The sequence below is a fragment of the Onychomys torridus genome, chromosome 7 (genome assembly GCF_903995425.1).
Source record: "Onychomys torridus chromosome 7, mOncTor1.1, whole genome shotgun sequence".
Lineage (NCBI taxonomy): Eukaryota > Metazoa > Chordata > Mammalia > Rodentia > Cricetidae > Onychomys > Onychomys torridus.
The window spans coordinates 115,875,642-115,889,198 of record NC_050449.1 but is presented as its reverse complement, the minus strand read 5'-3'; the positions used below and the strand labels follow the sequence as shown (position 1 = coordinate 115,889,198).

The 13,557-nt window shown below is 40.7% G+C and overlaps 1 protein-coding gene across 4 annotated transcripts in view; it reads right to left on the bottom strand.

Annotated features, from left to right (window-relative positions):
- The window catches only part of Lars2 (leucyl-tRNA synthetase 2, mitochondrial), a 113,918-nt gene extending 102,644 nt beyond the window's left edge, over positions 1–11,274 (bottom strand). The window contains exons 1-2 of one of the 4 annotated variants that reach the window (XM_036192676.1): positions 11,148–11,274; positions 4,162–4,410 (exon numbers count right to left, since the gene is read on the bottom strand). In XM_036192676.1, coding sequence (XP_036048569.1) covers positions 4,162–4,392 — 231 coding nt within the window. In that variant the 5' untranslated portion in view covers positions 4,393–4,410; positions 11,148–11,274. The other 3 variants (XM_036192678.1, XM_036192679.1, XM_036192680.1) reach the window with 3 other exon arrangements.
- Positions 11,275–13,557: the final 2,283 nt, after the last annotated feature.

The window sequence follows — 13,557 nt, the reverse complement described above, 5'->3', positions numbered from 1 at the left end:
ATTATTCAGGATTTTAATGGGCAACTGCTCTGAATTCCAAAAAGACTGATTCTATAATCACACATTTGCTAGAAGTTATGGCATGGGTATACCTGTACAAATTAAAACTGACAATGCGCTAGCATTATATCTCTGGTAAAATGAAACAGTTTTTTGCTTATTACAATATAAAGCATATTACAGGTATACCACACAATCCTACAGGCCAAGCAGTCATAGAAAGATCAAATTGAACTCTAAAGGATATGCTAAATAAACAGAAAGGGGTAACAAAAACCCCCAGAAATAGATTACATAATGCTCTATTAACTTTGAATTTTCTCAGTATGAGAAAGGAACAACAGCTGCGGAGAGACATTGGATAATAGAAAAAAACTACAGAATTAAATCGGCCTGTATTCTTTAAAGATGCACTGACCTCAGAATGAAAACCAAGAAATACATTACATTGGGATGAGGTTTTGCTTTTGTTTCTACAGGAGAAAAAAGCTTTGGATATCATCAAAATTGATAAAGGTTCGATTTGAACAAGAGACCTCTCAATTAGAAGAGGTGATAGTTCATCAACCAGCATAACCATTCGATTTAAACTAACTTATAACACTAACAAATGCATTTCATTTAATCAGATATAACTTGCCAAAAGGGAATCTCCCCAAAGTTAGGGTTGTGGGGGAAGGGTTTTTGTTTTTTGTCTTTCAGGAGAATGAAGGCTAAGGAATCTGAAGAACACTGGACAAGTGAGACATCTGAAGAAAAAGGACAAATCCAGAAAAAAAAAAAAAAATGTCCCAACAAAAAGAGTAAACTGGCCTATTGGTATATCACATACAAAATTTCATAAGTCTTCCTAAATGTTTCTGCTCTTCTCTACAGACACTGAACACAAATGGTCTTTTTGTAGTCCCAGTTCAATTAAAAATTAAAGCTGACTTTGGAGTTGGAGTGTGGCTCTCTCCTTCTCTAAACCCAAGGATGCTTGTTAAAAGAAAATGCAAAATCTCTGTACCATGTCAGAAGAGCCACCTGACATGGACAGAAGAAAACCCAAAATTAAGGGGCTTTCCATTGCCACTAATCTCATAATTATTTAGTTTTATTTTGACTCTTTAAAACTTTTCTTAAGGTATGAATTTTAAATCAAAATTTATAATCTATATATTTATATAAATAAAACTTTTGTCATAATACTAGTGTTCATATAGAGTATTAACTAATCCTAGAAAAAAGGCTTCACCTAACTTCCTGTACATGATTTTGGGTTTGACTTTCCTGCAGTGAACCATGACCATGGTTAACAGAGACTTTGAAGTCTCTAAAAAGATGATGGGGCCCCACAATGACAATTCCATCAGGACGATGATAATACCACTAAGATGACAAATACCACCCAAAGATCGTCTTTAGACTACAAACTTCTCAGGATAATTTTGAGATGGCTAAATGAGATGATCCAGCCTCACAGACTACTCGAGCAAGGACTTGAGACAGGCCCTTCACTTTTGCATTATGCAGAGACTGGACAACAAATGATACCACTACCTCTCCTAGGACTTGACAATTAACCCAAAAATTTTCTTTTCAGGATCCCCTAAAGATGCCTTCACCCACCCCAGACAGCAGGAAGTAATTTTAAGACCATGACGACCACATTCCCAGGAGGTGGGGTAGGTGGTTTTTGTCATTCAATGGGTTATGGATAATTGTTATTGTTTAGGATGGTTAGTTACACATTGTTAATTGATAATGGTCAGGGGGGGAAAAAAAGCTAAACAAGGAGATTAGATTCAGTGTTCTTGTTTGAAGAAAAAATGGAAAAGAGGAGATATATATATATATGATGTAGATTATTTAATCTATTCTTTAAAAAAAGATAAAGAGGGCTGGAGAGATGGCTCAGTGGTTAAGAGCATTGACTGTTCTTCCAGAGGTCCTGAGTTCAATTCCCAGCAACCAGATGGTGGCTCACAACCACCTGCAATTAGATCTGGTGCCCTCTTCTGGCCTGCAAGGACACATGCAGGCAGAACACTGTATACATAATAAATAAATAAATAAATCTTTTTAAAAAAAGATATAGAAATAACAGGATAAAAGGGTAGATTATTTTAAATCTACTCTGAAAAGAAAAAAGAGAGGATACAGATATGATAAGATAAAAAAGTAGATTACTGAATCTACTTTTAAAACAACTACTAGTTTTAAATGTTTTATATTGAATTGGATTTTTGTATATTGTATATAAATTACGTATATTGATATAAATTTGAGATTGATTTTGTGAGAAAATATTATACATATATTTTTAATTCTGTTCAAGATATGGTATCTATACAGTTCATTTAACAACGCAATGCAATTTTCTAGTCCTTGAAAGTTATTACTAACTAAATGCAGGTTAGTAGTTAGTCATTACAATCGAACTTGTAGTCATAATAGGTATGTTTTCAAGGTCAAACAGAAATATATTTTAGATAGGTCATCTTCAAATACTTCAGAGATCTACAGAATATGGCATTTAAGATGTTTTAATAACTTTTTTTTTCTTTTTTTATGACAATGAGACTTCTGCTCCTGTCAGCACCAATCTACTTCAGAGAAGTTGATGGGCATTGAAGAAACTCCTTATGGAGTTTACTTTCATTGTGACAAAAGTTAGCCACTGGGCAAGAAAGTGCCCTTACCACAACTGCTGACAGTATGCTGTCCAAAACGGACAAGCAGGACACAAAGAAAGGACTGCCAATCCTTGCCAAGACAAGGTAGGAAGACCCTTTAGAAAATCCTGCTTCACAGATGAATCTGTCAGATATGCTAGGCCTGTAGGCTGAAGAATGGATGCCCCACTGTTACAGAGGAACTTTGGGTGACTGTCCAGGCAGCTAGCTGTTTCTGTCATTTCTCACATTTTTTGGAAGTCGCTTGTTTGCACTTCCTCCTTACTCAGTCAATATTATTTCCTTCTCAGGTCTCTGAGGTAGTTGAAGATTAGATAGTTATAGTTATAGTTTTCCTTGTTAAAAAATTCAGAACAGAAACTCACTAAAGAGGTATAAAGTGTGTAAGCTTGAAAGACATCAAAAGATAGTTTTGGGTTGGTAATACAAGTTAGGATAGAAAGTGAATTAGGTACATTTTGGACTCACCAAAATAGGATACATAATGGAGTATTTTCACTGAATTTGTCAAATGCAAATGGACTAGACATTGTAGATGTAATTCTTGACTGTATATATTATATATAATTATTGTACTTGTTGTATATAGTTTTTCTTATATTAGTTATAACCTTCTTTTATTATTTTAGACAAAAAAAAGGAGAAATGTGGTGATATATTGTGTACCCCAATAAAGCTGCCTGCGTATCAGAGGACAGAGCCAGCCACTATATTAAACATAGCAGTCAGGCAGTGGTAACACATGCCTTTAGTCCCAGCATTCAGGAGGCAGAGAACCATCTGGATTTCTGTGAGTTCAAGGCCACACTGGGAACAAAGCCAGGTGTGGAGGCACACGCCTTTAATCCAGTACTAGGAAGGAAGGAAGATGGCAAGGCACAGAAAAGTATACAAGGCATGAGTAAACAGGAAGTCTCTCTTTTGAGGCTGAGGATTTCGTAGAGGTAAGAATGTGGCTCGCTTATTCTGTTTCTCTGATCTTTCAGCTTTCACCCCAATATGTAGCTCTGGGTTTTGTTTATTATTATGTTACACTTAATAACTTATTCTAAACCAAGCAGTGTAAGTCCAGGGTCCAAGTCCTCAGTTCCTCTTCTCTACTGATATAGTTTGAATGTCCCCCATAGGACCATGTTTCTGCACACTTGGTCTCCAGCTAGTGGTACCATTTTGGAAAGTTGTGGAAGCTTTAGGAGTTAGAGCCTTGCTGGAAAAAATGGTTCACTGGAGGTGAGCCTTGAGGTTCTATAGCCCAGCCCTACTCTCAGTCTATTCTCTGCTTCCTAACATATGGATGCAATGTGACCAGCCACCTCACATTCCTGCCAGACTGCCATGCCTTCCCTGACACCCCATTATAGACTTTATTCCCTCAAACTGTAAACCACAACAAACTCTTCCTCCCATAAGTTACATCTTGTCAGATATTTGGCAACAGCAACAAGGAAAGTAACTGATATATCAGCCCTCTCAGAACACTCACATCTTCTGAAATTCTGGACGCCTGTTCTTTTATCTGTTGATGCCACCACTTCTCAACATCCTTTCTTGTCTGGAGTGTGTACTCCTTGGTCCACTTCCCTGTAGCACTGTAAATACTTCTGGCACACCCTGGAATTATTCTTCTTTCCCATTGGATGACAGGTGGCCTACAAATGAGCTGCCTTTTCAGAGGAGAGGCATAAAAACTCAGCCTCTGACAAGCTGATGCCATTCTTCAGGAGGGAAGACCCTAGAAAAGAGGGCAGAGGAACAAGATATGCACCACTCAGAACTCTCTCAAGATTAGTCTTATGGCCCAGCATTTATTCCCTGTTCATATACTTTCTCTTCTTCTTTTGATAATGATTTCCTGACAGAACATTTTAGAAATTATGTTGAATTAGATACAAACTTTTTATTGGAAAACATAAAGGCAATCCCTGTCCCAAATACCAAAGATACAAAATCCTCACAGAAACAAAGGGAGTCCATTACAAAGGCCAGTTGCTACAGAACTTGCAGTAAGCATGGGAGGTGATGGAGCTCCTCCCTCCAGAGTCTATCTAGCCTATCAACTGCTGTCTGTCTGAACCCCAGAAGAACTCTAAGCACATCTTGTTGTAGCCTTGAACTCAAATACCAGAAGAGATCTGAACACATCTCCCAGAAGGACCAGAAATTCTGAACTAAGTTAACATTTTTCACATATACATAGTGAATTAAACAGACCTGTGGTGGTATTGTGTTCCCCAAAATATTGTGCACCCTAAAAAACTTATCTGGGGTCAGAGACAGAACAGCCACAATATTAAACATAGAGGATAGGCAATGGTAGCACACGCCTTTAATCCTAGCATTCCAGAGGCAGAAATCCATCTGTTCAAGGATACAGCCAAGCATGGTGACTCACGCCTTTAATCCCAGGGATGATGGTAGAAAGTAGAAAGGTACATAAGGCGTGAAGACCAGAAACTAGAAGCATTTGGTCGGTTAAGCATTCAGGCTTCTGAGCAGCATAGTTCAGCTGAAAGCCAATTGGGATGAGGACTCAGAGGCTTCCAGCCTGACGAAACAGGATCAGCTGAGGAACTGGCGAGGTGAGGTAGCAGTGGCTTGTTCTGCTTCTCTGATCTTCCAGCGTTCACCCCAATACCTGGCCTCAGGTTTGATTTTATTAGTAAGACCTGTTAAGATTCTTGCTACACAGACCTTTATAGACTAAGCCAGGAAATAGCCATTATTTCAAAAACTAGTATTTACTTGTTTCTTCATTTGCCAAAAACTTATTGAATGATCAGGTCCATACACTGTTTCCAAGCACTACAAATAAAGCAACAAAGAGTCTCAGGCAGAAAAGACACAGAGTATATGCTTAGTATGGGCAAAGCCTGGGTTCCATCCCTAGCAAGCAGAAACTAAAGACAAAGTGCTGTCTTACACAGCAACTAAATATACAGAGAACGAGACAAGACACAAATAAACAGGTCACACAGCATGCAGCAGTGCTGTCGTATAGCTCTTTGGGTTACAACACTGTGTGAAATCTTAATTCTGATACTTCACTGGCTTCCTCCTCAGGCGAATGGCAGAAATGACTTTGATGAAAAACTTTCCTAATCTATCTCTTTTAAGGGGCTGAGGTGAGATTTCATCAAACATTTAGGATGTAGTACTAAACATCCTAAACTTTCTGCCTTTTTGCATAATAGAAACAGGGAGGTACAAAGACCTTTCAAAGACAAGAGAGACGTAAGGAAACTTGGCATTCCAAACTGGTGTTAATCATCTGATTCTCTCAAAATCCTCCCCATATCTACTAGGGTTTAGACTGTCACAGGAAGGCACTGGGTCAAATGTTGCCAGGAAGGTTACTACGGGCTCTAAAAGAGGAGTTGACACTCACATAACATGGTGCTATAGCACTGGCATTGTTATAAGTTGATCTGCCAAGTTCTTGTCATACCAGTTCCCATTATTTTTAATACTTCTTACTCTTTTAGGGCTAGAATAGGTGACAGACTGGAGCAGGGAATATTCCTCTATCAGTTGGGTTTGGGTTTTTTGTTTTATTTTGTTTTGTTTTGTTTTGTTTTAGTTTTTTTGGGTTTTTTTTTTTTTTTTTTTTTTGGTTTTTTTTTTGCTTTTTTTTTTTTTTCCCAGACAGGGTTTTTCTGTGTAGCTTTGCACCTTTCCTGGAACTCGACCAGGTTGGCCTCAAACTCACATAGATCCACCTGCCTCTGCCTCCCAAGTGCTGGGATTACAGGGATGTACCACCACCACCCGGCTGGGTATTTTAAAATAGGTAAATATGACTATTTAGGAATTAGAGTAAACTACATAAAGCTGGCTATTAGCAATTCTATATGGCCAACTTTATATAAGAAGGGCAATTACATTTCTTTTTAGGGTTTAGACTTCTATATTATTAGAACTATCTATGTGAGTCAGAGATTCTATGGTTTTCTTCTAATTTTGGTTGTGAACCTATCCTTTAACAGCTGAGCCATCTCTCCAGCCCTATTTTATATTCTGGAACCACTATAAGCCAAAGACTGTCTATTAACAGAAGGCACCTAGACAGATAACTGACATTTCTTTCCTAGATGACACATAAGCAGAGTATATGGACTATTCTCTTTCATAAATAGGAATAGTATAATAAAATACCAATTGACCTGAACCACTGTTTGCTATATTTTGAGATTTGATAATTATTACCCTTCATGATGGATAAAACGCCAATGAGTAATCACCAACAGGAACAATATGAATGCACAGTAACTCCCTGCTGGATGAACAATAAGCTTTGCATTATATCAAGCTCTCTAATAACTCCTCCTTTGCTTAAATCAATGAACTAGAAAACATTAAAACAGATCAAAGTATATACATGATTTAAAGCTCACAATGAGAGCTGGTAAAATGGCTCAGCCGGTAAAGGCTCCTGCCACCAAACCTGACAACCCAAGTTTAATCCCTGGGACCCATATAAAAATCCCTATAGGTATGACAGCACATATGATTGTATCCCCAGCACTAGGGGATGGGGTTTGTGGAAATAGGAGGACCCCCAGAGCCTGCTGACCAGCCGAGTTAGCCAATCACTAAGCTCCAGTTTTAGTGAGAGACCCTGTAAACTAATGTAGAGAGAGATGAAAGGCACTGAACACTGGAGACTGGAGAGACGGCTGGTTGTGGAAGAGTGCTGACAGCTCCTACAGAGTCTACAGAGCAGGGCAGCTCACAGCCATCTACAACTCCAGTTCAAGGGGTCCAATGTCTCTTCTGACTCCAAGGGCTCCTGCACACGTACGATACAGAGATATATACTCATGCACATGCATATACACATTAATGAAATAATGCACATAAAATTAATTAAAAAATTAATAACCCTAGCATTGACCTCTGGACTCCATATTGTGCACTTGTGCGTGCACATATGTACATCAAAAAAAAAAAAAAAAAAAAAAAAAAAACAGGATCTCACTCTATAGCCCAGGCTGTCCTCCAATTCTCTATTCTTTTGACTCAGCCTCCTCAGTACTGGGATTACATGTGTGTCATCACAGCTGGCTCTGAAAAACGACTTATTATTCAATGTATTTGAGAAAATTTTAAATTAAAGCTCCACCTCAAACCATAAACTGGCATAAATCCCAATGTTTTAGGGGGAAGTGGGAATATGAGACAGGGTTTCATATAGCCCAGGCTGGCCTTGAACTAGCCTTGCAGACAGGGATGACCTTGAATAAGCCCCACAGCCTTTGCCTCCCAAATGTTATAGGCACCACACATCATCAAACTCAGATAATAATTATTTATTTATTTATTTATTTATTATGTATATTGTTTTCTACCTGCATGCCTGCAGGCCATGAGAGGGTACAGATCTCATTACAGATGGTTGTGAGCCACCATGTGGTTGCTGGGAATTGAACTCAGGACCTCTAGAAGAGCAGCTAGTGCTCTTAACTACTGAGACATTTCTCCTGCCCCAGAAGAATTTTTTTAAAGTGCCACAGATAATCAGCATTACTCTAAAACCATGAAATATCTATGTGCCAGAAAATATATAAATTGTGTGGTAGAACATACTTGTAATCTCAGCATGAGAGAGGCTGTGACAAGAGGATCTTAAGTCCAAGACCAGCCTAAGCTACATATCGAAACCGTGGAGAGAGAAAGAGAGAGAGAGAGAGAGAGAGAGAGAGAGAGAGAGAGAGAGAGGAAGAAGGAAGAGGAGGAGGAGGAGGAGGAGGAGGAGGAGGAAGGAAGGAAGGAAGGAAGGAAAGAAAATGAAAATTTTAAAAATATATAAACAAATTGCTAAAGAGTAAACAATTTGCTAAAGGACATTATTTGTCTCAACTCTATAAAGAGTTCACATATGAGAAGAGAAACCCAAAACCATTTTTAAATAGGCAAAGATATAGACATGGAAGTATAGGTTAGTGGTAGAGTGCTTGCTTAGCAAGTCCAAGGCCCTGGATTCAATCCATGGCACCAGAAAATGGAGGTGGGGGGAGTTGATAAAACAGATCAAAGGCCAAAAAAAATACAAAAAGATCAACTTTACAACTAATCAAAGAAATAAAAATAATTAAATATCTTGCTTATCATATTGGCAAAACATTGTTTGAAAATAATTATTTGTAAATACTGTCAGTAGGAATGTAAATTGAGAAGACCTCTCTGAAACAATTCAGCAACGTATGTATGTCAGGGTGGTTAAGAATGGTGATGTCAGGTGGGCGGGGCGGTGGTGGCACACGTCTTTAATCCCAGCACTCGGGAGGCAGAGCCAGGCAGATCTCTGTGAGTTCAAGGCCAGCCTGGGCTACCAAGTGAGTTCCAGGAAAGGCGCAAAGCTACACAGGGAAACCGTCTCGAAAAACGGAAAAAAAAAAAAGAATCGGTGATGTCTCACATCTGGAATGCCAGTAGCTTGGGAGGCTGAGGTAACACGATTGTCAAGAGTACCAAGACAAAGCCAAGCATGGTAGTGCACACCTTTAATCCCAGCACTCAGGAGGCAGGCAGGCAGATCGCTGTGAGTTCCAGGATAGCCTGGTCTACAAAGCAAGTTCCAGACATCTAGCACTGTTGTTACACAGAGAAACCTTGTCTCAGAAAACAAAACAAAACAAAACGAAGAGTGCCAGGTCAACCATGAGCTGCAGGGAAGCCTGGGCTATACAATGAGACTCCCCCTTAAACAAACAAGCAAGGGGCAGGAGAGATCGCCCAGCAGTTAAGAGAACAGACTGTTCTTGCGCAGCATCCCAATTTGGTTCCCATTACCCACAGTGAGTGACTCATAACTGCCTATGACTCCAGCTTCAGAAAGATCTGATGCCTCTGGAGGCACCCACACGCGTGCGCGCGCGCACACACACACACACACACACACACACACACACACACACTTAAAAATAAATTGTAAATAAAAGAAAAACAAATCTGTTAAGAAAATAAAGGGTTAGGCATGTAAAACAGATGTTCAGTATATCCTTGGGTTCAATCCCCAGCACCAAAAACAAAATAAAACAAATAATACTGTAAATATGGAGGCTTGGGATATAGCTTAGTGGTAGATTAATTTCCTAACAATGTTTGAGGCCCCTGGTTCCATTCCCAGCTGTGCAAAAAATAAAGCCCACACTCTTCGGCATAGGCCCAAGATCAATCACCCTCAGATTCTTATTTATTAGAACATACTAGGAAGAAACAATCTGTCTGCACTGATGCATATGAGAACTTGGGGGTTTCAAGCCCACTTCCTAAGCATGGTTCTGGGGCCACTTTAAATACCTCTCTATGGAAGTCCTAAGAGGCATTGCCTGTTCCTGGCATCAAGAACAGCCATTTTAGCAGAGGGTGGTATGGATACACTAAATGGGAAAGATGTGACTCACATCTTACATTTACAATTAGCTTGGACCCTTTTTTCCTTAGCTCTGGTTCATCTTATTTCCTTATTTGCTGGAATGTGTCTTTTCTGTCTTTCCAAAACTTTGCCCACCCACCCCCACCCTGTACTCCTCTTTCAATTCAGCCCTGACCTGATCTCACTTTATGTGGGCTTAAGGTTAAAGTAACTGAGAATATGATGGACCTGAGAAATGGGCCCACATTGATAATCATAAATAGGAATACAGTAGGAAACAGATTAAGAACTAGAACACAAAGGAGAAGCACATAAAGCATCCATGTGCTCCCAAAATATGCAAGAAACCTAATTAGAGGCAGAGGCAGGAGGAGTTCGAGGCCAGCTTCATAAAACCCTGTTTCCAAAAGAAGGAGAAGAAACCAAGTTAGGTCAAGAAGGTGGGTGCATGCCCAATCCCAACACTCAGAAGGCTGAACCGGTAGACTGATTCTAAGTTCAAGACCAGCTTGGGCTATGTATTAAGCTCAGAACAACTTGGAATACACAGCAAGACCTGGTCTCAAAGAAATAAAACAAATAAGTAAACATACACCTCATCCCCACAAACATGTTTTGCAAAACACAATGTTAAAAGGCAGATGCTAATTCTAATTTCCTGCAGGATCTCAAGCAAGTTATTTCCTATCTGGAACTCCACCTTCTCTAAAGCTGTGAGCCTGTAAGATGGTAGATCCAGATGACTTCTGAGGACGGGCAGGTCCTAATGTACTGTGGATCCCCTAGATGTACTACTGATGATCTTTGACTCGGTCCAAACCCCCAACTCAGAAGCGAAGATCTAGGGACCGGGGTTAGGCGAGTAGAGGAGAATTCAAAGTTATGTGAAGATGTGCGTTTCTCTGAGCAAGAATTCGGAACTGTCAACAGGGTCCATGGCAGGAAGAACCTGAAAAGTAGAATTTCGGAGCTTTTCCGGTTTGGAAAACTGCAAGGGACTGCCAGGGCCAGTCCGCACCTTCACCTCCTGCCCCTAGTGATTGGGGCTAAGCAGGACCTGTCTCTCGTCCTCCTGAGCTCCAGCTGGGGGTTACCTGCTCACAGGCTCTGGCCTACAGCTCCCTTCTGCCTCATTCCCCGAAGCATTGCACGAACGAAGCCCCACGAGTCACTATAGGCGCCGCCATGTTGGCAGAACAACAACTTTATCAGAAGCGGAGGCCGCAGACACAGACAGGATGGGAGGAGCCAGGGAGGCAGAGCTAGGTGCCTGAGCGGAAGCGCTGACTCCGCCCCCAGACCGGGCCGGCCCCGCCCAGGCCTCGCCCTCCGCGTTGGCGTTCCTGACTTGAAAGAATTCTACTTACCTGGAAGTCTATTTTTACAGTTGTAGCAGAAACGGGAGAGATTCTAAAGAGTAAAGGCGGCAGGTGATAAAAAGAGCTCTGGAGTGGTTCAAGGTCAGGGTTTGAATCTTAGCGCTGCAGAAGCTGTCTACTGGGCTGGTTTGTCTGACTTTTTGATTATTATGAGCCTGGTGATTGTTGAAGCATTTTCATCCACCATATCAGATGATAGAAGCCCAGGAGGACAATTGCCTATCCCAGAGGAGAGTAAGAGTAAAGCATACCGGCAGATAGGAAAACAAGCTGCTTCAACAAACACTTAGGGGTTTAATGTGCCCCATCGCCCTGCACACATCTGAACAAGTACTTTTCTGGCTTATAATAAATTAAGGAATTTCAAAGGAGCATTGGTGAAACTTTTTATCTTTTTAAGGGAGAATCCTAAGAACATATGTGAGAAGTCCAGAATATCAAAATTTGCTAATATTGCAAAATGGTTGGTGTCCAGTAGCAAAAAACAATGTCTGAGAGCCATCTTTCCTGCAGAGCTGAAGTCAACGGTACCTCCATAAACAACCCATTCCATTACTGCGCATCTTAGCTTCTGTTCTTACAGAGGAGTGTAGTCCATAGGGAGGCCAGCAAGTGTGCACACTCCTACAGAATAAAACTGTCTATTCTGTGTGCCACCCAGGGAGACACAGAAATGTTTTATCCATTTCCAAGTCTTAGGGAAAAAAAAAAATTGTTTCCTGATACTTGAAAGCTTGAAACACCATTTTATTCTAGAACAGCATCAAACCTCATCTGGAAACCAGCACAAATAAGAATCTCTACTCTGGAAGCCTGTTTCAGAGCCTGCATTTTAACATGAGCCAAAGTGTTAAAGTCTGAGTTCAAGTCTGAGATTCACTATGCTAGAATGTGAGAGATTTTGAACACTAATATAGCTTTCTCATTTTATAAATATATAAACTGAGGCACGGGGCTGAGGATATGGCTCAGTTGATGAAGTTGTTTGCCTAGATGCCTAAAGCCCTGGGTTCAATAGCTAGCACTGCCTAAACCAGGTACCATGGCACATGCCTATAATCTCAGCACTCAGGAGGTGGAGACAGGAGGATCAGAAACACAAGGTCATCCTTCCCTAGATAGTTCCAGGCAGCCTTGGCTATATGACATCCTTTCTCAAAACAACAATGATTAGGACAACAAAAAACTGAAACCTAAGGCAGCTGGCTGTCTTGCTCAAGGCCATGATACAAGTTAATAAAAGGTTTGGGATTCAGAACTGGGATCATGGCCGGGCGATAGCAGTGCATGCCTGTAATCTCAGCACTCGGGAGGCAGAGCCAGGCAGATCTTTGTGAGTTCAAGGCCAGCCTGGGCTACAGAGTGAGTTCCAGGAAAGACACAAAGCTACACAGAGAAACCCTGTCTTGAAAAAAGAAGAAGAAGTGGTGGCAAACACCTGTAATGTCAGCTCTTAGGGAGCTGAGACAGAGAGCCTGGAAAATCAAGTCCAGCCTGAGCTACAAAGCAAGGCCCTGTCTTAAAAATTAAAAATCAGCTGGGCGATGGTAGCACACACCTTTAATCCCAGCACTTGGGAGGCAGAGCCAGGTGGATCTCTGGGAGTTCAAGGCCAGCCTGGGCTACCAAGTAAGTTCCAGGAAAGGCACAAAGCTACACAGAGAATCCCTGTCTCAAAAAAACAAAACAAAATCAAAAAACAAAGCAAAGTTTGGTGACTCACTCTTGAAATCCCAGCAGTCAAGAGGCTGAGGCAGAAGGATTGCCTTGAGTTAAAAGCTAGCCTGAGTTACAGAATGAGTATCAGGGCAGCTTGGGCTACATAGTAAGACCTTACCTAAAAATTGTTGTGGAATCTTTTTGTACACTATGAAGATGTGTCTTTGCCAAGGCACCTTTTTATTGATTTCATAAAAAGCTAAACAGCCATTAGTTAGGAAGGAGGTATAGGCAGGACGGTCAGACACAGAGGATGCTGGGAAGAAGAAAGGTGGGGTCACCAGGAGACACAGAGTAAGCAAGACTTGGTGGAGGACAGGTAAAGCCAGAATCACATAGCAATATGTACATTAACAGAAATGGGTTAATTTAAGTTATGAGCTAGTAAGAAACAAGCCTAAGCTAT